The 25,057-nt window shown below is 38.7% G+C and overlaps 1 protein-coding gene across 5 annotated transcripts in view; it reads right to left on the bottom strand.

The window, feature by feature from the left end:
- Positions 1-25,057, bottom strand: part of kcnn4 (potassium intermediate/small conductance calcium-activated channel, subfamily N, member 4) — a 26,515-nt gene extending 1,458 nt beyond the window's left edge. The window contains exons 1-9 of one of the 5 annotated variants that reach the window (XM_088084105.1): positions 24,247-25,057; positions 17,258-17,353; positions 13,600-14,036; positions 10,247-10,382; positions 7,264-7,281; positions 6,615-6,725; positions 3,591-3,712; positions 1,021-1,090; positions 63-229 (exon numbers count right to left, since the gene is read on the bottom strand). In XM_088084105.1, coding sequence (XP_087940231.1) covers positions 63-229; positions 1,021-1,090; positions 3,591-3,712; positions 6,615-6,725; positions 7,264-7,281; positions 10,247-10,382; positions 13,600-14,036; positions 17,258-17,353; positions 24,247-24,633 — 1,544 coding nt within the window. In that variant the 5' untranslated portion in view covers positions 24,634-25,057. Of the gene's footprint in view, positions 1-58; positions 230-1,020; positions 1,091-3,590; positions 3,713-6,614; positions 6,726-7,263; positions 7,282-10,246; positions 10,383-13,599; positions 14,037-17,257; positions 17,354-24,246 lie in introns of those variants that run through there. The other 4 variants (XM_088084107.1, XM_088084108.1, XM_088084106.1 and 1 more) reach the window with 4 other exon arrangements.

Here is a 25,057-nt window from a genome sequence, read left to right as displayed (position 1 = left end):
GTAGCTTAGATACCACATCCTGCACTGTGTTGATAGCAGATCTGTGCAATGTTACAGTTTACCTGATCTCTGGGTTACGGTGACGTAGGACCTGAGACAGCATCTCAGAGGTTTGCTGGAAGCAGCGACTCAGCTCGTCAAGCTTCTGCTCCATGGAGAGGATACGCTGCTCCAGCTCACGATAGGAGTTATTCCAATTGGCACTGAGGTCGCACATGATCATCTGCATCTGCACATTCAAAAGTTTTGTTATTGCAAGAGAAAAACAGCGCGGGGTTCTCTGAGTGCAGACACATTTAAAATGCATGTTGAAGATTTATGGTAAAGTTTTGGAGAGTGGATGTCTCTTATTGATTGACATACTGTTTTATTGCACATGTGACAGCCAACTAACTGGGGCAGACTCGAAACCACCCCAGTGTTGCCAACTAAGAAACTGTGTCACTACATTTGGCAGACCCTTTAGCAACCTGATTTCACAAAAGAAGCCAACAGCAACAAATCTGGTTACTTTTTTAGTCGTTGTGGCTCCGCTGGGCTCAGTCAGTAAGAGACAGCAGCATTTTCAGTTTACTGCACGGCAGGCAGACTGTAATTAACTGATTGCAAAGTGGCCATGGCATAGTTTACTTTAGACATCTTAGCAAGGGGCTACACTTGCAGTCTGGAAAATCTGGGTGTGTTTTTTCAAATAAATCAATCGGGAAAATGTATTTTAAAGTGCGCAAATTACACATTAGTGCTTCGCACTGGGTAATGTCTTTGTATGTTGGGTTTATTCCACATGGAAAACTTCTCTGGGCCTGTGAATTCCTGAAACAAATGACTCCTGAGACATTTTATGGAGATTTTTTAACAAGCATTTAATGTGTCTGAACACCTAGCAATAAACAGCAGATTGTAAATAAAATACTGCGGAATAGTCTATGTAAGTATAGCGAGTGTTTTTAGGGGGATCTTTGTCATCTCATTTGGCACTGGCCTTTCCAATAAAACATTCCAGTGACAGCTGTCATTTACCTTAGGGAGGTCCACCATCTCACTGACGTAATCTCTCAGCTTTTTTTGTTTGAGACGTAAATGCCGAAATCTGTAGAAAAAAAGATAGATCTCAGTCATGTGGAAGTCATATTTCAAACATAATTATATTTTATTTACATTATTCCAAATGTTACACTGGAAGGGAAACAATTAAAAATTGTTTCAGTGTTCCAGATCCAGAGCATTTCTTTGACTTAACAAAAAACCTAAATATGATATGTGTTAAATTCAAGATTTAAATCCTCCAATGAGTTCTGAAAGGTAAATCTACACATGGAGCGTCCTAGTTTTGGACAGACAGAGTAGTCCTGGCACAATAAACAACCCCTGATTTGTGGAGGAATATGCAGAGAACTGAGTATTCCACTACTCAACATGCAGGAGTCACGCTGTGTTTGTTAAATAGCTATAAATAATCAGGTTTTTTGACATATATAGGTGGAAAAGGGTTAAATTTAGTACCTGAGAGGGGTAAAAACACCAAAAAAGAAATACGGAAACCAATATTGCAATCTAGCAGCCAGTCTCTGGCAACACTAGCGTGATGGTTTCATATATGATGTTCTCCATCTCAAAATGTGGAGGTGCCTTCCACTCGTTCTTTCTCGTTCTGCCCCGTGTGAAGCAGGAAGTACAACCCCTCCACCCAGGCTAACAGTCTAACACACATAATCCTGTTGTAAGGATAATGAAGCGTACAATCACATTTGTGGACTTCCTGTCTTATTCACTCCACTTGTTCTTAGAAGAGGAGCCTGGGCTCAATAACAAGAAAAAGTAGCATTGACCTTTGACCACCAAAATCTTATCAGTTTATACTTGAAACCAAGTAGACGTGTGCCAAATTTGAAAAAAATTAAGTGATAGTGTTCTTGAGATATTGCGTTCACAAGAACGAGCCAGACATGGTCACAATAACCTTGACTTTTGACTTGTGACCATTATATCTAATCATACTGTCATTCAGTCTAAGTGGCCATTTTTGCAAAATAAAAAAAATTGCCTTAAGGTGTTCTTAAGATATCACATTCATAAGAATTGTGCGGATGGATGCACAGACGTTTGCACAGATGGACAGACAACCCCAAAATGTATTACCTCTGGCCATGGCAAATACCAGCGTTGAGGCATTAACAGTGAAAAAAGCATAACTCACACTTGCTTTTTTTTTCAGGGACCTTTTTCTAGGGCTAACGGGTAACAAGTGCAATCAGCAGTATAAGGAGCTGGGAGAACATCACTTAATTAGCCTTAATGCAAAATGCTTGTGTCAATCACTGAGTCTTGTATAGTAAGAAATCAAGGGGATTGTAGTCCTTGGGAAAGTGAGAACAAAATGAACACAGTGTAACTACAGAGACAGTCAAACACCAAGCACAGCATATTTACAAAATGTGTCATATTTACAATCAAATAAATAACAACTAAAGTAGCTGCAAGGGGAGTTATCACATGCAATACAAACAACGTAATTGATCTGTTGAAATGACATGTGATTAACTTTATGTTGGTAAAACTACCTGCCCCCTCAAATAAAGAATTAGCACACATAAAAGTTCCTTAAGACGCAAAGATGTGAACTACCCTGTAGCCTGTCACTATAATGACCACCCACACCTTAGGTATCAGGGCATAGAGCAGATAGATTTTTGGATCCACTCCTTAGGAACACTGCAACTACTGGGCCTGAGTGAGGATTTCGATACGAGTTTGTTGTTATGAATACATTTTATCATATCATGTTTTTCTATTGTTATTTATTCGATTGTAAATATGGTTAATTTTGTACATATGCTGTGCTTGGTGTTTGACTGTCTCTGTAGTTACACTGTGTTCCTTTTGTTCTCACTTTCCCAAGGACCACAATCCACTACTCAAGACTCGATGATTGACACAAGTGTTCTGCATTAAAGCTAATCAAGTGATGTTCTCCCAGTTCCTTATACTGCTGATTTCACTTACCTGTTAGGCCTCGAAGAAGGTCCCTGACCAAAATCTTGCATAGTAAACATGATTTTTTTGAATATGAGTGTACAGATGTGCCTTTTTTCACTGTTAATAACAATTCCGCTCCAGCACCAAGTCCAGTACCAGGTGAGGTTTTTTTTTCTCAAAGATTTTATCAGCATTGAGCAATTAAAAAAAAATGGAAAAAGAATAAAGATTAAGTATACAATGGTTCCTATGTTTTTTGTCCTGATGATCGCTAAATACTGACAAATTATACAGTAAATAGTGAAAAAAGGTTCATTTCATTTGTTAATTGCCAGCATGCATGGACCTTGCCTTTAATTCTGTGTAATGAAAGGGAGGATCCTTGTTTAAACATGCCCTGCCCACATGAAAGGGGCCAAGAAATCTAATTAGCAATCTGATTTAGCCATTACAAACTGCGGTTCTGTGGTTAGGCATGTTGACACCAAGTTAATGACCCGTGAAATACACGTGTACGGCACACAAACAGCCACCCTTGTGCATCCCTCGCCCAGACACAAACCCACACAAAGACATCCTGCCTGAAGCTATCATTTTGTGATACAGTAACTCACACTCTGATGGCTTCCAGAAGGCATCTCTGGTGTCTTCGCTGCTCACCGCGGTTGCCCTTTGTCAGGTTTGTGCGGTGCAGAAGCCAGCATTCCCTCAGCACATTAGCAGCAGCGTGGCGGATCTGAAATGTCAAAATCAACCAATCAAACCTTGAAGGTTGCAGGCACACAAACGTGGTGATAAGACCGTTAAGATAAAGTGGAAACAACTTGCAAGCTTGACTCAAACACACAGCACTTATCATGTTTCTTACTCAGAATCTGATTCATATCAATCATTTTTGTGCAGGGAGTAAAATTAAAACCCGTCCAAGGTATCTGACTAAATCTAGATAATTTAGCTGTTTTGCTCTATGGTGCTGATTTAAGATAAAACAAAACTGTGAAGGTCTTATTTTCACATATATAAAAGAATATAATAAACATGCCACATGATCTTGAAGTCAGGGTTAGACATTCTCCTGTATCACCTTTTTGCACCTTTCTCTTTGATTCTATTCACGTCTGTTTGTCTTCCTGCACAAATCACTGTAACTGCCCCGTGATGATGTCACTCTGGCCTTGTTGTGAGGGTTATTAATAGAGGCTGTCAGTGTCTGCATCCAGATGTCTTCCCTTGTTCCCATCAGTGTAAATCTGGACTGCACCAGATAGCTCTGACGGAAGCATGCATGTGCACAAAAACACACACAGCAACCACAAGCAACGCATAAAGATGCACCGAGTGACAGGATGCAGCCACTGGGAGAAAGGAAACTGTTGTATCCTCCAAAGCAGTGCACCTACAGCAGTCAGACACTGCTCTAACGTTTAGTGTGAAGCTGTAGTACAGCATGCAAAGCACAAACTGAATGGTACTCTAGGAGCTCTATGAATCTATTTATCTATTTTCTTAAAACACTTTTCTGGCTTTATGACAGCTTTTTTTGTCAGTGTTTATTTATCAGACACCTCCTGCTTCCCACCAATAAGTAAACACTTGAAGCATGTCCAAGCCTACAAACAGAGCAAGTCCTCTGCAAGCCACTTTTACACACACACACACACACACACACACACACACACACACACACACACACACACACACACACACACACACACACACACACACACACACACACACACACACACACACACACGTAAGCTCAACCAGTTTCCTGCCCATTGCTACACCGTCCTGAACTGACACAAGTTTCTTTCCTGACAGAGATCAGATGATTTCCTCTTTTTGACGCCTTGAAAATGCTATAAAAGGATTGGCATCTCCCTCCTCTTTTCCCACACTATCCTGTCCTCTAGTGTATCTTATCTAAAAAAAAAAAAATTCCTAGTAAGACTGGCAAACCAAAACATGCATGCGACACGGAAAGTAGTGACGCTTCCATCCTGACTGCTCCATCCGCTTTGTCATTCTTTGTATTTGTCTCACTACACTCAGTAACCTCTGTTCGAATAGAGGGCAAGTGGTTGTTTACTTAATGTTTCTATAGGGAAGTTTATTTAGCTATTAGATAAATATTATCACAAAAATGAGAGACACTATTTCAGGTTCTACAGCTATGGTTAGTTGACCTTGTGATACAAAAAAAACACTCTTTTGTCACACCAGTTATATTGGACATTTTCATTTAAAACTATGTCAAAGTTGGTGCAAGAGAGCCTGTGATGTCATAGGGCTTATTTTGTCACAAGACGCTACACTCATGATGATTTTCTAGCTTAAGATTTGATAAACTACCTATACTGAGCTGTAAAAGATGTAGTTGGTAACTTTTACAAAATTTTAAAAAAACTTTTGTCTTATTTGCTGAAAATATTTCTATATTCACACAGCATTAAATGAGACAGATAATCTGTGAAAAAAATCATAGCTCTCTGCCTACTCTTTTCTACCTCTAATAGCATGTGAATTAAAACAACCAGTCAGAGCTGAGGAGTCTTTAGTGCTGCTGTCAATCATGTCAATTAATAGGCCTCATGAAAGAAATGATATACAAACAAATTTTGTCTTATTTTTGCTCGTATCCATGATTTGTTGCTCCACTCGGTAAGATAACATTTAACAAGAAGTCAAAAGCACTCTTACCAAGATAAGAGAAAAAAACATCTAGTTTTCACAGGCCAAAAACGCTAACCCATTGCACTGAAAAAAAGGAACGTTTGAAAAATGAATATCACTTATTTAAATTTAGATCATATTTTCCAGTAATTAAAGTGACTGGATTATTACATTTCAGGGCTAAAGAAATACTACTGTACTTGGTCCATTAATCCCAATTACTGTAATTTCAGTCACTGTGTTCCTCTGCTGACCAGAGCTGGAATGTAGTTCATTTACTCAAGTACTGTACCAAAGTACAAATCTAAGGGACTTTTAATTGAGTATTTTAATCTCATGCCACTTTTTACTTTTTCAGAAAAATATTTTTAGTTCACTGTTCAGCTGTAAAATGAGATAGTTTGCTCTGGCCAGTGGGTGGTGCTTAGCTTTTTTTAAAATTACGTTGTTGTTGTCCAGCACTGCAGAACAGACTTTTCAAATCATTCTGCACTACCACAGCTGCATTGCCACGAAATGTCCCAGTGACTTTGACAACAAAAAACACAGACGTGGTGTTCATTGTGATGGATTACCTAAGTTTAACAAGTTTCAAGTTTCTGCAAGCTGATTTTCATTCAGAAATAAAAGGGAAGGTGTATTAAAAAATCTAAAACATTACAGCACGTTTTGAATAACGGTTAGCAGTAACGTAAAGTATGCATGATTTGTGGTAAATGGGCCAGACCTTGGAATAACACTTCATCAAGTGACGCTTGTCACACAGGAGAAACTGCAAAATTGAAAGTGAAAATGGCCATGTACGTACATGCAAAAAATCATATTTCTGATGAAGAAACATGCAAAGAATAAATCATAAATCTGTTAGTTGCCAAGTTGTACTTATAAACGTATTACATCTAAACTTTTAATATTATCTATAACATTATACATTTGCTTAATAACTTCACTTTTTTTGCTCTTACCCTTTTGGAGATCTGGATGTCCAGCATGAAGAAGTGCACATGTTTCTCTCCTTTGTTCAATGCCAGCGTCTTGCTAACGACCGCTACCAGCATGGCAGTGCAGGCTACACCCTAAAACCCAACACACATACACACACAGGGGGGTTGGCTTGGTTACTGATATGTCTACCATCTGCCTGTGTTCTCAAAAGCTTTTAAGAAAGGGTTAGATTGACCCTGAATACTGTAGTGACATCAGCAAGGCAGAACTCAGAAGAGAAACTGATGTTAACTTTTACAGTCTGATTTTAAGCCGGAATTTGTCTGCATCGTCAACTTGTGCTCTGCCATGACCCTCAAGGGAAAGCACTTCTTCAAAAATGTTGATCTTCATACCTCATATGGTTCCGTCCAATAAATCAAAGTTATATTTACACAGAAAGTTCAATGGTTAAACACGGGCCTCTGTGGCTCTGCTGTAGCACTGCTTTCCTCTGAGAATAGCTGTGTGCTATTGCTGGACATGGAACTGCAGAGTGATGGTGAGGATTCAAAAGGGGCAGCAGAGCGAATCACATCCACAGTCACACAAATAGACACGTCACAGGAAACACAGACAAAACACTGCGCTGATTTAATGTCCACTGTGGATAATGATAAAAATCTTTACCTGGTTTCCTCTTCCCAGCTTGCATTAGAAAGAGAGAGAAAGAAGGAAGGTCAAGCATGAGCTTAACAAAGCAGAGTTTTAACATATATATTTATTCTTAACTCCAACAGCCACAAAATATGTAAAATGACTCTGTCTATGAAACCTGTGAGGTAGAAACTCTTTCCTTGGATCTATCCACACACTGTAATGGGATGCAAACAGTGTTGTCAACCCATGAACACAGCTGCAAATTGAGTTATGGCTGGAGTCGAGCAGAAGTGCTGACCATAGAGGCGTTCAGCTATATTACAGGTGTGAGAGCCCGAGTGACTGGCTCCCAAAACTGCCCTGATGGGAGTAAGAGGTTGTTTTTTGTTTTTTTTTTTCCAAATCACGGGCACAGGTTGGCACACCCTTCTGTTGTAGTGGTGCCAAAGGCAATAAACCACCTAAAAATGGATACGGTGGAAAGTTTTCCCTTATAAGGATGGAAGCTTATAAAAACAAGGGAGATGGAGAATGAGAGAGAGAGGGGAAAGATTGTTTTCCACTCTGTCATGGAGGTGTCTGAAGCGGACTCGTGCCCACATCCAGAACCACGGTGGTGATTCTTATCTGCTTGAACCAGAATTTAACGCAGCATGGGTGAGGCAGTGAGTTACAGTCTGTTGCCTGTTCAAACACACAGCCACTCCTCACTCTCAGTGACTTATTGTTTATCTAACTTTATTGTAACGCTTTGTGTTTTATCTGAAATATCATTTCCCCATCCCTCTAACCCTGCATCTCTATCTCTGACCTTCCCTTCCATCATTTGTTTAGTCTCAGCCTTGGCACTCCTTTGCATTACCATAGAAACCTTAATATTGTCTTGCTGTAATTTAAAGAATGCACTTTGAACGGTTCGTTTTGCTTTTATTTGCTCCTACACTGACTGTGATACTCTCTCTATTTTATTTCTTTTGTATTTATATATGGTCCTGTGCTAAAGTCTTAGGCTACTAAATACTTGTTGTTTTAGCTATATATATACATACATATACAACATATATACATCAGTTAAAGGGCTTCTGACTGGAGTCAATATTTAGTGTGAAACATGGAATCATATCTTGATTGCAATCTGGTGTAAATACACGGCAAGATTCATATTGTCTGCCCAAGAGAGCTCAAGACATGCAAGGTGGACAGGAAGGCCACACTGACTCCTTGCAACTTTGGCCTATGGAAGTTGTTTTACACTGAAATATTTGAATTTCTAACACTGTATACATTTCTGTATACATACTTTTCTGGTTGTATTACAGTAAAGAGGCTACTGAGAAATAAATGCATATGATCATTACAATCTTGCTAAAATAACAAAGTTTAAGGTGGCCTAAGACTTTTGCACAGTACCGTATGATGAAATTGCACAGTTTATCCTCATAATATGTGAAGGAGAAAAGTTAGTGAGCAAAACAATGACATTTTGCTCCATACAGGTGTTTTGGCTGGATTACACAGCACCCCCTGCACACTGACAGATTTTCTCCCTTAGCCTTTCCATGTGAGTACCTGGTACCACCAAGGTCATGCAGCAGGTAATTTGCAGCGGTGATCTAAATCACACTCACAGGGGAATTAACACCACTAGGATGTGCAGCTGGGTTATATGCATCCAAGATAACTTGTGCAGAAGAAGCCAGAAAGCAAAAGGCACAGGAGAGAGGTGAAAAAGAACTGACCTGATATGAAATGGGGAAAAACTAAATAGGAAAATGTGGGAAGAGTTGCTGCAATGGAACAGAATTGCAACGGAAGGGAATGAAATAAACCAGAGAGGATGATATGGAGCAGCATGGAACAGAATAGAGCAGAACAATATGGAACGGAACAACACAGGGCAATAAAATAGACCAAATGAGAACATGATATATTGAGGAGGAATGGAACAGAACAGAATGGGATGGAACCAAATGAAATTAAATGGAGCAAATCAGAACAGAAGGGCAGAAGATAAGGGAAAGGAGCAGAACAGAAGAGAAACCTTCCAGACGGGGGCTTGTCCAGACAGAGGCTGTCACAAGGTGTAGCCACTATTGTTAAGTCTTTTGTTAAAAGACATATGATCCACTATGCATGCAGTCCATATACAATACCTCACTAAACATGTTGTCGAACTGTTCACTTAGAAAAAAGAAAACGTATTACATTCATCATTCTGTTTGCTAATTTGTTCCTGTAGTGCGCACAATCTGTCCCCAATCTGACACAAAAGTTCCATTTTTGAATGTATTTAAGGCAAATTCCAAATCAAAAAAAGAAAAGAAAAAGGAGGATCATAAATTTATAATAGAAAGATTCAGAGTTGACCTTGTTAGCAGTTTGAGGTGTCCTGTCAACAGTTTTACAGACATCTCTTTTACAATGGTGGTCTATGGGGAAAACGCATATTGCACGCTGCAGGGGATTTTTTTTTTTTTGCTGCAATACTGCGGGTGGCCACAGGTAAAAATTGAAAGCAAGGCCAAGCATGGTTCCTGGGGGCCTGGGATCTCATTGAAATTAATGGACTTCTTGATGACTCACATATGTACACAGAGCTATGTGAAAACAAGGTATAAGGGGAAAATGGACATGTGCAGAAACAACACAACAAAATAAAATTAAATGAAAATGAAAGTGAAAAAGAGAGGTGGTTTGGTTAGGAACACATACGGAAGTGAAACAAAGATAAGACTTCCTTTGTGTTTATCCACTTGAGTGTTTGTCTTTTGTGTAAAAACCACCAGTGCTGATCTGCCTAAGTAACTGTTGGATAAGAGGCCAATGACAAATACTTTAAATGAAACACCTTGAGTTTTTATATACTTATATGCACATAGTTGCATGCAACTTTTGAGCATTTAAACAAAACAGTTTTTGAAACCTTTGTATTCCATGAGAAATCTTGCATGAGAATTAAATCATCATTTTCTTAAGTAACATTTTTTCTCGAAAAGCAACCCAACCTAGTTACCATGACTCCAGTGAAGAGACACACCGCCTTGCCACAGCTGGTGTTGGGCGCCACATCCCCGTAGCCCACTGTGAGGAAAGTGATGGCTATGAGCCACATTGCCGTGTCCATCTTGCCTGTTGTTGCGTCAGTTTTTCTGCAGGAGGGAGAAAATAATTTCATAACCATTTTCAACTTAAAATGACTAGTTCAGTATGTATTATAAAGAAATTAAAGATAAAGTGAGACAGTTATCTAAGTTGAGTTGGAAGTGTTAAGTTTATAACCAGTTTTTGATTTGCAGATACATGACTGTGAAAAGTATGCTCTATTTTAATTTTTTTTTAAAAATTGAAATAGTCATACATTAATGAATCTTAGAGGCAAACCATATTCTCCATATATAGGAGTGAAAGACATGAAAATCTTCTATCACTGTATATGTAACCTTATGTTGGCTGTATATGCCTTGATAAGGTAGGTTTTCAGGATACCTTCCACAAACTGTTTATGGAAAAAAGTACATATGGAGTGGTAAATTAAAAAATCAATTTACCTCATTACATTGACTCAAAAGTCCTGTAAAAATCCAGTCTCCATAAATCGAATATATCCAACGTTCATTGCCATAAAACAGTCCTCTGCACTGATGTCCTGCAGGACATCAGTTCCCACAAAGACCTAATATTGCTTAAAAATATCAAAGCTACCACAAGATTTATATCATTTTATTGTTAATATCATAATATTGCCCCACCTTATCAAATTTCAAATTATTGCATGTTTAACTGACCTACTGATAAACTGGCTTAACGTCTCCTTAGGTTACAGTAGTAATTAATTGGAATAAAGTAATTGGAAGCTCTTAATTGTTTAATTCTAATTTGCAACAATCCATGTCTCTATAATAAGTAACAAGTTATGTAGTCTTTTCCAGGAACCTTGTTGTTATTACAGTGACAGATAACTTTATGTCTTAGAAACATAAATAAGTTAAACATTTCCTGTGCACGATGAGTCTTCTGAATTTGATAAAGGTGAGGTCTGTTAATCAAACTGTGTTATCTGTGCTGATGCTCTACAGTACTTATAAAGGCTGGAGGTGGGTACCAGTGTAAACTTGTAAAACATGATAAAGCACAGGTCCAATGTACACTCGGTAGAAACCAGACAGAGGTCATACAGTGCGTGTTGACTCGTGGATTTGGTAATCACCATGGCTAGAGTAACAGTTCAGTGTTAAAAGGTTTGGTGGTCTTATCAGTGATCAATCATAAGTTCTTTTATTACTTTTGACAAACCAAAACATACAAGACTGAGACATGTGAAAGTGAAGGCTGAACCTCCCATTAGGGTTCAAATGAACAAATGATCTCACACTGTTCAAACAGCCAAACAGACTGTGGTGGATAAAGTTGACGTTTAGTTGGCTGACTTTAAAGAGCAATTTGTCAGAGTAACAACATAGAATTTGATGATTTGATGATTGAAATCAGTTATTGGACATCCATTCTGAACAGGAAAGTCAAATTGACCATCAAGGTTTGAGGAGGAATGTTAAACTATGCACACATTTAGGTTATTTAATGTGTGTGACGGCGAGTGGAAGTCTGGGGGAAGATAGACAGAGCTCTAGTGTGTGTGTGTGTGTGTGTGTGTGTGTGCGTGCGTGCATGCCTGCATGTGTGTAGGCACCTGTGATAAAGAGAATAGCAAACACAATTTTACTTTCATAATAGAGAGTATTAGTGAAAGAAATCCTAAAACATTAGTCATGGGTGCTGGTAGCTTACTTTGTATTACAAAATACCATTCAGGAACATTTTTGTCCACTCTTAAAGATATCAAGATTTGGAAAACTCTATTCACTATTTGGTACAAATGCCGCTGATACTAAAATCCAAACAAAGTCTTCCATTGAAAGATAAATAAAAACTTTGTTTGCTCACCTAATTTGATTCTCCTTAGATTTGACAGAAAAATGTGCCTTGGGCAGACACATTTGTTCAGTCCATGATAACTGATTGTAGTTAAAGTTCACTCTCTTAATGGTCGTGCAGAACGCGTTAAGCTAATAGGTAATGGGGATTATTGTGTAAATCAAACGACTGGCATTCTTTTGCTGTTACCTTTGCTATGTGTTGAGTCCAGTCAATATTTGTTGAGTAGGAACAGCTGTGTCATAAAACTAGGAACGATCAAGAAAAGATTAGACAGTGTCAAAGGAACATTACTTTAGTAGGTGGGTGAAATTTTAAGTTGAGCTTGTACACACAAATTCATGCTGTATGTTGCGTTAAAGAAAGCTATAGTTTGACATTTTGCACGTATTTGTGTTTTTGCAAAGAGTTTGTTGAGTAGATTGATACTGCTTCCATAATTTTAGGCTAACCATGAAATGCAGGCAACAGATGGTTAGCTTAACACAAAGACTGGAAATAGGTGGAAACAGATAGCTGTTCAAAGGGATTTAAAAAAAGAATATCTACCAGCGCCTCTAGAAACTCCAGGAAGTCAGTAAAACCACAACTTGGCTTTTCATATTTTTTAAACCATGACTAAACTTTGGACAAAGCGAAACTAGCCATTTCTGCCTAGGCTAGCCTATTTTTGGTCTTTAAGCTAAACTATAAGCTTATCATCTGCTGGCTGTAGCTTCGTAAATTGTTGACAGAAATAAATATGGTGTCAATTTTCTTCAATCTTTTTATTGTTCAGTTTATGAATAAAGCTGCATTCACACGGAATCAAGTAGTAGATGGCAGACAAATAGACGGCAGATGGGCAACATCTTCTGGACAGCAGCAAAATATGGAGTGGCAGGACGGTAAAACAAAACATGCATGACAATATGTTGCAATGCTGATTCCATATTGTTCACAAATAATGGCATAAAATAATTAAATGAAATAACTTGTGTTAAACGTGTTCATTATTTAATGTAATTTTTCTAGCAATGCCCAGTAATTAACCAGATTGCCCATATTTTTGCCTTGTGTAAAGGAGCTACATAACATCTGGCCCTTGCTAGTATTCTCTGTCATCCTCACCTAATTTAACCTGCCCTCATCCACCAAAAGTATATTTGGTTTGTCATCTACTGTCTACCTGATTTCATGTGAATACGACATAATATTACATTTCAGGGTAGAGTGTTCATTGAATGCTTTTCCACTTAAAACCATTGCAATTTTTGACGTATGTCCCTCTTATTATAAAAATTAAATATCTGAGTTGGTGCAAAAGTTTATGTGTCTCCTATTTGTAAAAATGGTATGTAATTATTCTAATATTTTGTGTGCACAAAAAATTTACATCATACAGTTTTTTGCTAGTTTGACCTCTGACATTACACATATATTTCTCTTTCTTACCTCTCACACAGTGTAAGCATCCAGGACGCAGTGATCCAAAAGAAGATGATGAAGACCAACAGTGTGCGTGCCGGGTATTTGTTCATCAATATCTTGAGTACAAAGCGGAAGGTAAAGTTGATGTTGTTGAGCGAGCCGATGCTCCTGTAAGAGGCACTCAGCAGCACTTTGCTGTGCAGCAGGATGGCTCTGTGAACCCAGTACAAGCGGAGGAACATCAGCACTGATAGCAGCAGCTCCACGTTGATCATGTGCTCGCCACGGTGGTTGGAAACACAGAGTGTGGCTGAGGAAGAGGAGTTGGGCTGGAGGCCCACCTCCCAGTATGTGCCAACAGGATGGATGACACAGACTGACAGCTCCAGAATGATCAGAAGAACTCTCTGTCTGGTCATGGCAATATGCCAATCCACCTGGTTGTGGTCAATGATGAACAGCTGAAGATGGAGGAGGACAGTAAAGGCAGAAGTTATAGTGCAAATTTTAACCAAATTTTCAGAAATTAGGCAAAAGAAAATGCAAATGTATGTGCTTTTCCATGCACTACTGGAATTGGTTTATCAGGATAGACAGTGGGTGGTGCTAATTCTCCTGTCAACTACCATTATATCACTGCAGAAGAAGATCGCCCACCAAACCTCAAACAATGGAAAACAATGGATGTTTAATTACCTACAGCACACCAGACAATGGATATGGAGAGTTTTAAACAACAGCTATCATGGCTCTGTGCTGTTTGAAGAGTTTTGGTGACAGCATTAAGTGAAAGAATGTGATACAAGCCTTCCAGAGATAACAAAGAGAGCTTGCAGTGGCCTAGGCAATGAAGGTAAGTCATGACAGTATGTCATCATTTATTTGCTGAATCCTTTTCCATTGAGTAGTATGGGAGTGAGTCCTGAATCCCGGAAATGAGTTTGCATTTTAGCGCTCCGGGTTTCCTCGTCTTGAAGTCAATGGGCTATTTGAATGGGTTTTTGGTTAGATGCCTGAAATAAGGTCTGTGGTTACCACAAGCTTTAGTGACTTTGTGGTGGTGGTTTTGTTCAGTGACATAAAACACATCAGTAAATACCCCACTTATGAACTTTAGAGCCCTCATGTGTCTTAAAAAAGACTGTTTCTAATATGTGGCTAAATGAGACTACAAAGTGTCATCATGCCAAACACGGCTGTACAGCCTCATTGTTGAGGGGATGTTAAGTCATGCAACTGTGGTGTGGTTCATTCATAGCCTACCCATAGGTTTTTACTTCTAGCAAATTGCATTTTAGCTTCAAACATCTTGAAGTGGTGTTCATCTGTTAACATTATCTTGCTGAACAAATTATGTAAGCATCATAAATGTTTATTTGCCACAGATCTTATTTTCTGAAATAATCCAATGGAAAAATCCAATTGGCTTTTTGTCAAGGGAACCAGGGCAATGCTAACTTTGATGTTTCCTCCTCCCCCAATTGTATTGGATTGTATTGGCATTGGCATTTTGTTTATGTGCAAATTGAAAATGCACTTAAAAAGAGAGGGGTTGGAAATGCACCTAGAGAGAGAGAGAGAAGAAAATAAAAGTGCTGATGGAAACCAGTGGAAATAAAGTCACATCTTGCTGTTAATATGTGTAACTCAACATATCCTCTATTTCGAATGTATAAACAAAACACTTGGCTCCAATTTCACCTCGTTTTCTTACAATACTAGTTGATGACATTATTAAAGCAGTGCTATTTGCACAGCTTGATATGCAATCTTTATGATACAAAGGAAGGTGTGTACACTGTAGCTTTTTAGATTTCTGAAGAAGATCATTAGCTCAAAATGTCACTTGTGGATGTGCTAATAATTTGCACTTAAGGGAGCTACGGTGGGCGGACATTTCTTTATGTTATTTATTGCAATCTAATATTGGTCCAGCACCTGCATTAAACTGTTTGTGGATGTGCACAACTACTGTGCTTTTCAGTTTTTATGATTCGACTGTAAACCTTGGAGTGTACAAATTAAAATAGTTCTGTATTGACAGCTGCACAGTAAAAACACCTTTAAAATCCTTTCATTAAAAAATAATTCAATCCAATATGTTTACTTGGTCACACAAAATTTAAATCATTATGTGGCATGATAGGATACACATATTTGCATGTATGTGTATTTTGCATCTTAAGCTAAAAACACAGATACAATAAATGCAAATACACATCTACAGTACAGTACATCCTGTTTGTGAAGGTCTGTGCTAAGAGAACTGTATATTTGTTATATTTGTTTAGTTTGTACAAGCTTTTCACTAGGGGTTGGGCGATAGGCCCTAAAATATTATCTTGATATTTCAGGGTATTTTTGCTATAACAACACTCTTGATGATACAACAACATACTAAAAAAATACTTAATAAACATAACAGTTTGCCTTCAAATATTCAGTAAAAACTAAACAAAAAATGTAAAAAAAATTTTTTTAAAAATCAACATATTAATTGCACAGTAAAAAAAAAAAGATCTTAACAGCTGCCAGATGAAAACAAATGTAAATGTATGACTAGTATAGAAAATAAATCAATGGGCAAGTTCTTTCTATTTTGGAAAAATCCTTAGAGATTGAGTTAGGGTCCACCTGGACCTGCATGCCTCCTCTACTCTTTCAGTTGTAATGTGTATGTGTGTGTGTGTGTGTGTGTGTGTGTGTGTGTGTGTGTGTGTGTGAGTGTGTATTTAGTACTGACCATCAAACCCATTATGTCAAAAAGTTGAAATACTGCCAATATCTGGATATGATTTTTTGGATTATATGAAAAATTATATTGGTATTATTTTGAATGCTATGATATGGCACACCCCTACTATTCACGTGTGAGAAATGTGCTAATCAATATAAAGCTTTACTGTATCTCAGTTTGTTCAAAAATGTATGTGAAAGTCCACTTTCTCCTCTCTTTGCTCCATTGATTTGTAGCATCTTGATGTTCTCTGTTTGACTTAGTTTGTCACGTTTGAGGCCCAAGATTTAAAGTTACATCAGGCATCGCTGAACTATCTCTGGGTTAGTCTCCACCCTTAACCTACCCTTCCTTATCTTGTCCCTGCACTTGCATGGTCCTGTGTGTATCAGACACACATGACTTGCAACCAAAGTGAAAACACTGTAGGTGAGAGTATAAACCCAGCAGCTTGACAGAAAAGCTCTCTGCACTTGTTGTTCATTCTGCACTTTATTGAATACGCATGCTGTGAGTGCGCACAAGGGCAAATAAAAGAATGTTTACTCTGTCTAATTTCAACCAATCCCTTCATGTATATTGAATTCACACACAACGGCAGCGAGCCATGTGGATTGGAAAAATAGCGCAGCTGCAACATTGTGCATGCCTGTGTGGGCTGAGGTTTTCGTCCAGGGTTTTTTACGCACACAGCAAATATAGCACAGATAATCAGTGTTGAGGCTACCATCAGTGGACCGAGAGCTCCTTCTAAAACGATTGCCCTCAAGTGTCTCGAACAAAGAATCATTCTAACCAGGATAATTTGGGACAAACATTTACTGGTATGAAAATTGATGCACAAAATATGGCAAGTCCAGCCCTTAAGATCAACAGACAGGCTCTCACCACATCACAATTAGGGCATCCAGACTGTTGGAAACAAAGGGGGAGAGGCAAACTCACCCTGATGTCCTTATAATGGAAGGCTATGATGAGGATCAGGAGACACCCAGTGGACAGGCTGATGGAACAGTTGATGAATAAGGCAGTGTTTGAGCCCTGGCAAGGAAGTGGAGACAAGGGAGATAAGGCGTTAAGAGTTGATCTTGTTTATTAGTCCTCTTCATTATCAAAGTTTTATCAATGCTCTTAAACTGAATGGTTTCCTGTGCTCACAGGAGGCGATGAGAGGGGTTGAAAGATAACACAAGCATCTATATTGAATAGAAGCGCTTACTATGTCCTGTGGGGAGAAATTATGATTACACTTACAGCAGATTACTGAAATAAAAAATTCAAAACAGTCATATGGTTATTGCAGTCCAAAGTGGCTTCCTGATAAACCTTAAAGCTTGTCCATGGGGAAGTATCCTATTTAAATACATTATGTATTTGCAAATTATATAGTTAGTTAGATAGCTAAATATTTGGTCTTTTAAAGAAAAACGTATAAGACATAATACATTAACACATATACCAAAATTAAAGAAAAATACCAGTGGATACATTATATAGGCCTACATGTTTAAACATTTTCAAACATTTCATGTGTTTTTATGTGTACATGCACTGAATAGCAGAAGACAGTAAATATGGTACAGGGTGTCTTCCAGGCTCTCTTTAAGCAACGAGTTAAGCTTTCATATGCGAATAGTCAGCTGAGCCTTTGTGTATTGTTAATACATTTTAAACCAATTTCTGTTTTTAAGGAGCAAAAAGGACAATAGGATACAGAATAAAACTTTCCCCAGAGATTATTATTATTTCAATATGTCCCCTTAAAGCTGTGTATCCACTAGCCAAAGGGCACTTAAAAAAGAAAGAAACAAACAAACAGGATGGACAGATTGACAGATGGAGTTGCTAAACTGCAAGAAGGACTTAATCCCTCACCCATCCCAAGCGAACAACTGTGCCATGAAAAATGTATGTATCACTGTTAATTAAACACTACTGGGTTACGGTCTGTTGGCCATGCTTTTTGTGACATTTTGTTGACTAAACCAGTGGTTCTTAACCAGGGGACCTAAAGGGAGTTTGAGGGGGTCTCCAGAAAATGTGAATTATTAATTAATTCATTAATTCACAGTGGAAGTGAGCCCAAGGGACTTTTCTGAAATTTCACTTACTCCACGTTTATCTTTTCAACTTGAGTTGACGAATATAGAATTCTACTCGAAATCATATCTAACAACTAAAATCTTTTCAGATGGAGGTCCCTGAAGTGAAATCTAATCATATCTGTGATTAAATGTGCATCAATTTAGGGTTCCTTGACATGGAAAAAAGTTGAGAACCACTGGACTTAGTAGTCATCAATTAATGGAAAAGACAATTAACAGATTAATCAGTCATGAAAATAACAGTTGCAGCCCTTATGGACGATCAGTTAGTATACATGGGATTCATTACATGCACATTAAGATACACCCACGAAAAATTTACTTTTCAGTAAGAAAATATACCTTTCCTGTATTTTGAATGTGCTTTCCATGGTAAATAATCAATCCCTTTCCAATCTGTGACGCTGTTAAAACTGTGTTAACCATCTTGTCAGAGATTTCCTTTCCATAAAAGATGATTCGGTACTAATTTAAATGGAATATCCTGCTGTTGGTGTTTAACAGTATAACTGTAGGCTACTCTGTAAATTTTGCCTTTCCAAACTACACTTCATTATAAATTTACAGTACTTAGGCCTAATAAAAGTTGAATTACTGATTCCGTAATGTATTGCAAAAAGGTACATTAAAGCCACTCAACTTGAGTAACAGGAGCGCTTATAATTAAATACTTTACATTCCAAAGAACTGACAGCCGGACACACAAATGAATTAAGAACGAAGCCCAAGCGTCTGCCACCTTTATCTCAGCAGGTTAAAGAGCACCTATACTCCTCAGTCATGCATCTCACTGAAAGTGATGCGACGTCAGTGGAAGTTTTTAACGGGAAGTGTAGTTTAATGTGGTTTACAGTAAAAAAGATAATTACAAACTTTCAAACTTGAGAAAACTTGAGCGTGTAGGTGGTGTGGTGTGACGTCTGTTGGCAAGGTACGCTGTTTTCCACAGTTTCTCCCGTAGCATCCACATCACGTCTGTATTTCATCCAGGGCTAATTAGAGGACCAAAAGCTCAACAATTCACCACATTCCATAACAGAGAGTTCAACAACATGTTTCTTGCCGAGTTTAATTGGTTTTGTAACATTTTTCATATTGGTTCATTTCAGGCCTGGTGAAGCTTATTGGGGTAAACCTTAACACGGATTGTTTCTCATAGTCTTGGATGGACATCGAGCAACCATCACAAGGACAGGCCACCCAAGGCATAGCACAATAATTAAAAATAAAACATTAAATCCAGTGCGAAGAAGGTGGTCTGGTTTGTATGTACTGTGATGAATAAATACTTGCCAAAGATTTACTGCATGCATCTGAGTTTTCTGAGTTTTCTAGTTTGGTTTGTTAGTCTGTGTGTTCTTATTAGCTTTCATGTAGATTCTTGTGTTGTAGGTCACTCAAAGAACTAGAGATATTGTCTAATAAATTTAAAGATAGGCTTACAAGTAGCTTATAATAACAATAATAATTATAATATCCTAGAAGAATGTTATACTGGTGTTGTGGCACAGTCACAGAAAATGAGACGTCACATTTGAAGGTTTAGTTAATGGGATGGTTCAGGCTTTTTGAAATTGGGTTGTATGATAGTCAGTGTACTCATAGTAGATGATGGCCAGCATCCCCCCAGTTTTGAGAATCAGACAGAAGTACCAGCACTGAAACTAAGCAATGTACTGCTGTGGACATGGGTAGCAACAAAAAGTACTTTAGCCACCTAAAAATGGCCAGCTTTTATAAAAATCAATATCAGTTTATATTGAGAGTATTTTAACCGCTTTACCTTCCCATCAGACAGCCCTTGTTGATGGCTAACTGAGGCTGTTATCAATGCTCTTCCCAAAATCGCCAGACTCCCTTGACAAAAATGGTTATTTTATTTTGAAGAACACGGGTGTTTCTGGTCTACTGGTGCATTGATCGGTTAGTTCATTCAACAGTAAAATTACTGTTTCTGTCAAAGGCGTCTGGTGGCTTGGGAGAAAGCATAGATAACGGCTTCAGTTACCTGTCAGGAAGAGCTGTCAAAACAGCCCAAAATAACCATAAGATTCTAAACATAGTGTATACTGTTTTTTTAGGTGGCTAGATACGTTTTGCTGCTGCCCCTGCCCACAGCATCACATTGCTCAGTTCCTGTGACTGCTTCTTCAAACATTAGGTGTGCCGACTTTCATCTACTGTAGGTAATGCATTGAATTTCAATAATACCCTATAATAAGCATTGCACTCAAAAAAAATCCAAACTATGCCTTCATTTCTAACCAAAACCTGCATAAGCTGATTTCACTGTGAGGTTACCTGATAACAACTCTATGATCACTGTTTGGTGACAATGTACATTTTGTTCTCGTTACAGTGACCAAGTCAAACGCGGCATAATGTTGGAAAATTCCTGGCTGGATGTGTGCTGAAGAGTGAAATCAGGGGACTGGTGTTTGACAAGCTGTACGAAGATACTTTACAGAAGAAGTGTTGCTGATCACTCACTATCTAAGACCAAAGGTGAGTAGAATGCCAGGTTTCCCATTCTGATCCATGGGACTCTTAGCACTGCTGTTTTTTTGTCTTACAAACTTGCTGCAGTGTCTCATCAGCCCCTAAGAAAACTGTCTGGAATTGAGAACTGTCCTACAGTAATATTAAAACGATCTTTTGCAGGAGGACCACGGTTCATGACACAATAGTCAACATGTTTTCATAACCACAAATCCCCACTGCAGCTCACTGCGATACTTCTTGCTCTCCAGTTGTGAATGATCAGCAAAACAAGCCAGATAACATCCATGCGTGGGGTCTGATCTTTGCCACTTCTGGTAGTGTCAGCTCAGTTCTAAAAATTCCAACAACTTTTGTGCAAGTTTTTGCATGTATGACTGCAGCTGGCCCATGTTTAGCAAGGCAGTTTTCAGGTGTGTTTCACCTTGTTGCTAATGTATGCAAATGTGGTAATACACAGAATGTGGTTTAAGGGTGACTAACGATATGTTCCACACGGGGCTGCAGAATTTGAACGTGAATGCCAATTTGCATGTGGGCTGTATGATGTATGTAAGCCAGGTTTCAGTGTGTGGGTGACAAATTGACTACATTTCAACAGAGAAAGAGTCAACTTATTACCCTGTGATTTTACAGAAAATATGGGCTACATCACTTACAAAAGCTTCATTTTAATGTTGAGGACTTCATTTTAAGTGTCCTGAGAATGTAGCTTTCACTTCATTGCTGTTTAACTTAAAAACAAACTCAAACATTATATTTATGTATATATATATATATATATATATATATATATATATATATATATATATATATATATATATATATTTAATTTTTTTTTGTTAGTTTAATCATGCTAGATAATTGCAATGGCTGAAGTCCAGGCGTAACACATTCACATTATAAAGGTGTGTATTTAGCAATTGACAGGCAAGTAAAATTAATGAGTCATAACTAGCACGCAAGGAAATCGCCGTCCATTATACATCAGTACTTTAATCTGCCTTTGGCTCTGGCCAGACGTTACTATTAAAATGGCAAAACAATCAACATTTAAAACCATAACAGGAGAAAGTAGGCATGAAGCTTAACAGAGGATTAAAAACCTGAAAGAAGAAAGTGATGAGCAGAGAGATGAACAATGCAAGCAAACAATACAAACCAAAAACATGTTGAGCTTCCAGTCAGTGCCAACAGTTAAATCATGACAATATGTCTATATCTTAAACAAAATATTGTAACATTTAATAAGATTTTCCTTGTGAGGGAGACCATTTCTAGGATGTATATCACAACAATAGTCTGTATATTTGTTGTGATCGTGTAGGTTATATTATTGTATCAGTACTAAGAGACCAAGTGGTTTAACAGTGTGATCTTTGTGAGAGAATCATAGCATGAAAATAAATCTCAGCAGCTTCAGATGTCAGATATAAATTAATCTGAGATTGCTGATGTCGAATTTGCTCTACTTTTGGACCACAAACCTGCAATTTTACAATCACACCAGGTTGAGAATCAGAGTGTGTAGAGCTCATAAAAACTTCAAACTTTAAGGAATAGTGTTTTAAATACTGGCCGTCCTGCTTGTCTTTTCAACCTCATGTGGATATTGTTTTGGGTTGTCACTCCAGGAAACTCGTCAAAGTGTTTCAGAAAAGAGGACATGAGGTCAAAGTGCACACTCGTGGCTCTAGCACAGCCAAACTCGAAACATAGAGACTTTTATACTGGCCATGCAAACACTCTAATTACACACTAAATGATGTGGAAAGATAGCCTAAAGTACTGGGAGCAATCTCGCTGTAGGGGAAGAGGTGAAATGTGGAAAACTGTGCCATAAATAGCCCTGTTTTTCTTGCATAACCATGCAAAGGTAAGCTTAAAATATAACTCTGCAGACTGTAGATCTGATAGGCCTACAAAGGCAGCTCCAAAGAATCCTGTAGTATATGACTTTAAAAAAATAAAAAAGCAATACTGGCCACTGCAAAGATGCTATATTTTGTTAAGACATCTTCTACGTGACCAATAGTCATGTCAGTCAGCAGCCAGAGGCGAAGATGTCACAGCTCACACTCATGACTTGGACATCACAAGAAGTTTAAAGACGAGTGCTGAAAACAGTTATATAAGCTATGGTTAAATCAGCAATGCAGCCTCTCCAAAATAATATGCTTTAACTGTGGCAGGGAACACTTTTCCAGTGCATCAGCATTTCCATGGTACAGAAGCTGATGCCTGTTGTTAGGAATGGACAGACAACACCTGTTCTTGGTTCGTATTTGTAAACTGGAATAGTAATGTCATATTCGTGCCAACGTCGTTAATTTCACGACCATGCCTCTCAGAGTCCAACTCTCTGAACACAGAAGGTCAGGCCCTATTTCCACAGTTTTCTCAAAAGACTGTAGCTGAGTAAGAAATGTGGGGGCTCTTTGACACTGTAATCAATCACTGACTTCACAGCATGGAGGTGGTCTGATGTTTTTCGCGGCGTGCATGAGAACTTTTTTCCACATGTGGAACTGGCGTGTGCTGTAGGAAGTCGGGGGGAGTTAATAATTTGTTGATTGTGTGGCCTGGCATTGTTATCCACTGAGATCTGCATGTTAATGTCATGAGGCTGTGCTACCAAATAGTGTGTCTGGAAATGGACTAACTAATCAGAGGGTCAGGGGGGGTCAAAACCCAGGTGCAGGTTTTGCTGTTGTGCTGCATGGGGCTGTCTGCTAATCAGAGAAGTTGTTGTGACAACAAATAGAGCCAGTTGTGTAATGATGTTTTTTCTGCACCAGTTTGGATCAGTTTAGTTACTGAAATATGACATGACATAACAAAGCTTAATAGATATACATACATTTTTGTGTGTCTGTTCCTTTAGAGTCTGAGTGTAAAACTATGTTGAGCAGTTGTAACTGTGACAAAAAGAGTTGAGATGCAGCAACACAGCAGCATTGTTAACAGGCTTTAGATCTACTGCAGGATGCTGAAAGCCAGATAGTGATGATTTTATTGATTCATTTATTATCTGACAGTGAGTTAAAGGGCCAACTCTAAAATGTGTGAAACAGCTGACAATACAGAGTAGTTGCATTTAAGTAATGTTTAAATGTTTTGGTTTACATGTACTATATTAGCTCAAGTTCTGGTTTGATATTTGTTAGCACAGTGCATCATAATCAGAACTGCAGTGGAAACAGAGATAGGCAACATGCTGTTTACAGTGCCAACAAGACCAAAGTGTACATCTCAATGATCACTTGATTTGGTTATGCACCCAGTTTTAAGAGGTGAGGTCTTATTTGACCAACTTATTAGTTAACCTACCGGTTTATAGAAGCGGGGACACGTCTCGGCGTGGATGATCATGAGCAGTATCCCCAGCAGAGCGGTGCCCAAGGCTAGCGCGCAAAGCCGCTTTTTATCCTCTAATAAAAACTTTCTGTCCCGCAGTCTGTAGAGGTCGTCTCCCTCCATGTGAGCTGTCCGCTTCCCTGGAAGTGACAGCGGCACCGACACTGTCGAGTCGCCGCCGTTTGATTTGAGCAAGCCATCGCAATTTACACAATCCACCTTGGAGCCTCCGTGCAGGCTGCGGTTTGTCATCTCCATCTCCAGAGCGCACACGAGACGGCCGCTGTCGTCGCTGTCCGTCGCTCCGTCCTCTGCCTGTCCGCTCCCTTTTTTGCTTTCCTCCCGAGCTGTGGAAGGCATAGTCCGATGGGCGCACTGTGTACCAGGCCCTTCTCTCGTTTGACGCTCATCGAAGTAGCGGGTTTACCAAAACATTTGGCCTCTAACACACCCTCACCTTAACACTCCTACGAACCGGCGCGGCGTCGTTACGTGCACTGATGCCATTTGCACACCGAAGAGCGATGTAGGCCTACCCGTGTTTACATGGGTTATTATTTTAAGGGTGTGCGTCAGTCTGCCCCAGATGAATTCTTTTTGTGTGTGTGTGTGTGTGTGTTTGTGCGCGCGCATGTGTGTGAACGAGAGAACATGTAAGATGTTCACTTAAATTGGTTTTCGATCAGTTCGGATCACTCTGATGATATCAGTAACACTTTTTGAGAATATTTGATGATGATACTAATAATAATAATAATGATAATGATAAGTTATATAACGCTTT

This window comes from Plectropomus leopardus, chromosome 11 (assembly GCF_026936395.1).
Source record: "Plectropomus leopardus strain MGB_pleo_1.0 chromosome 11, ASM2693639v1, whole genome shotgun sequence".
NCBI lineage: Eukaryota > Metazoa > Chordata > Actinopteri > Perciformes > Serranidae > Plectropomus > Plectropomus leopardus.
Note: the sequence above shows the minus strand (reverse complement) of the source record. Positions and strands in the feature narration are given on the sequence as shown.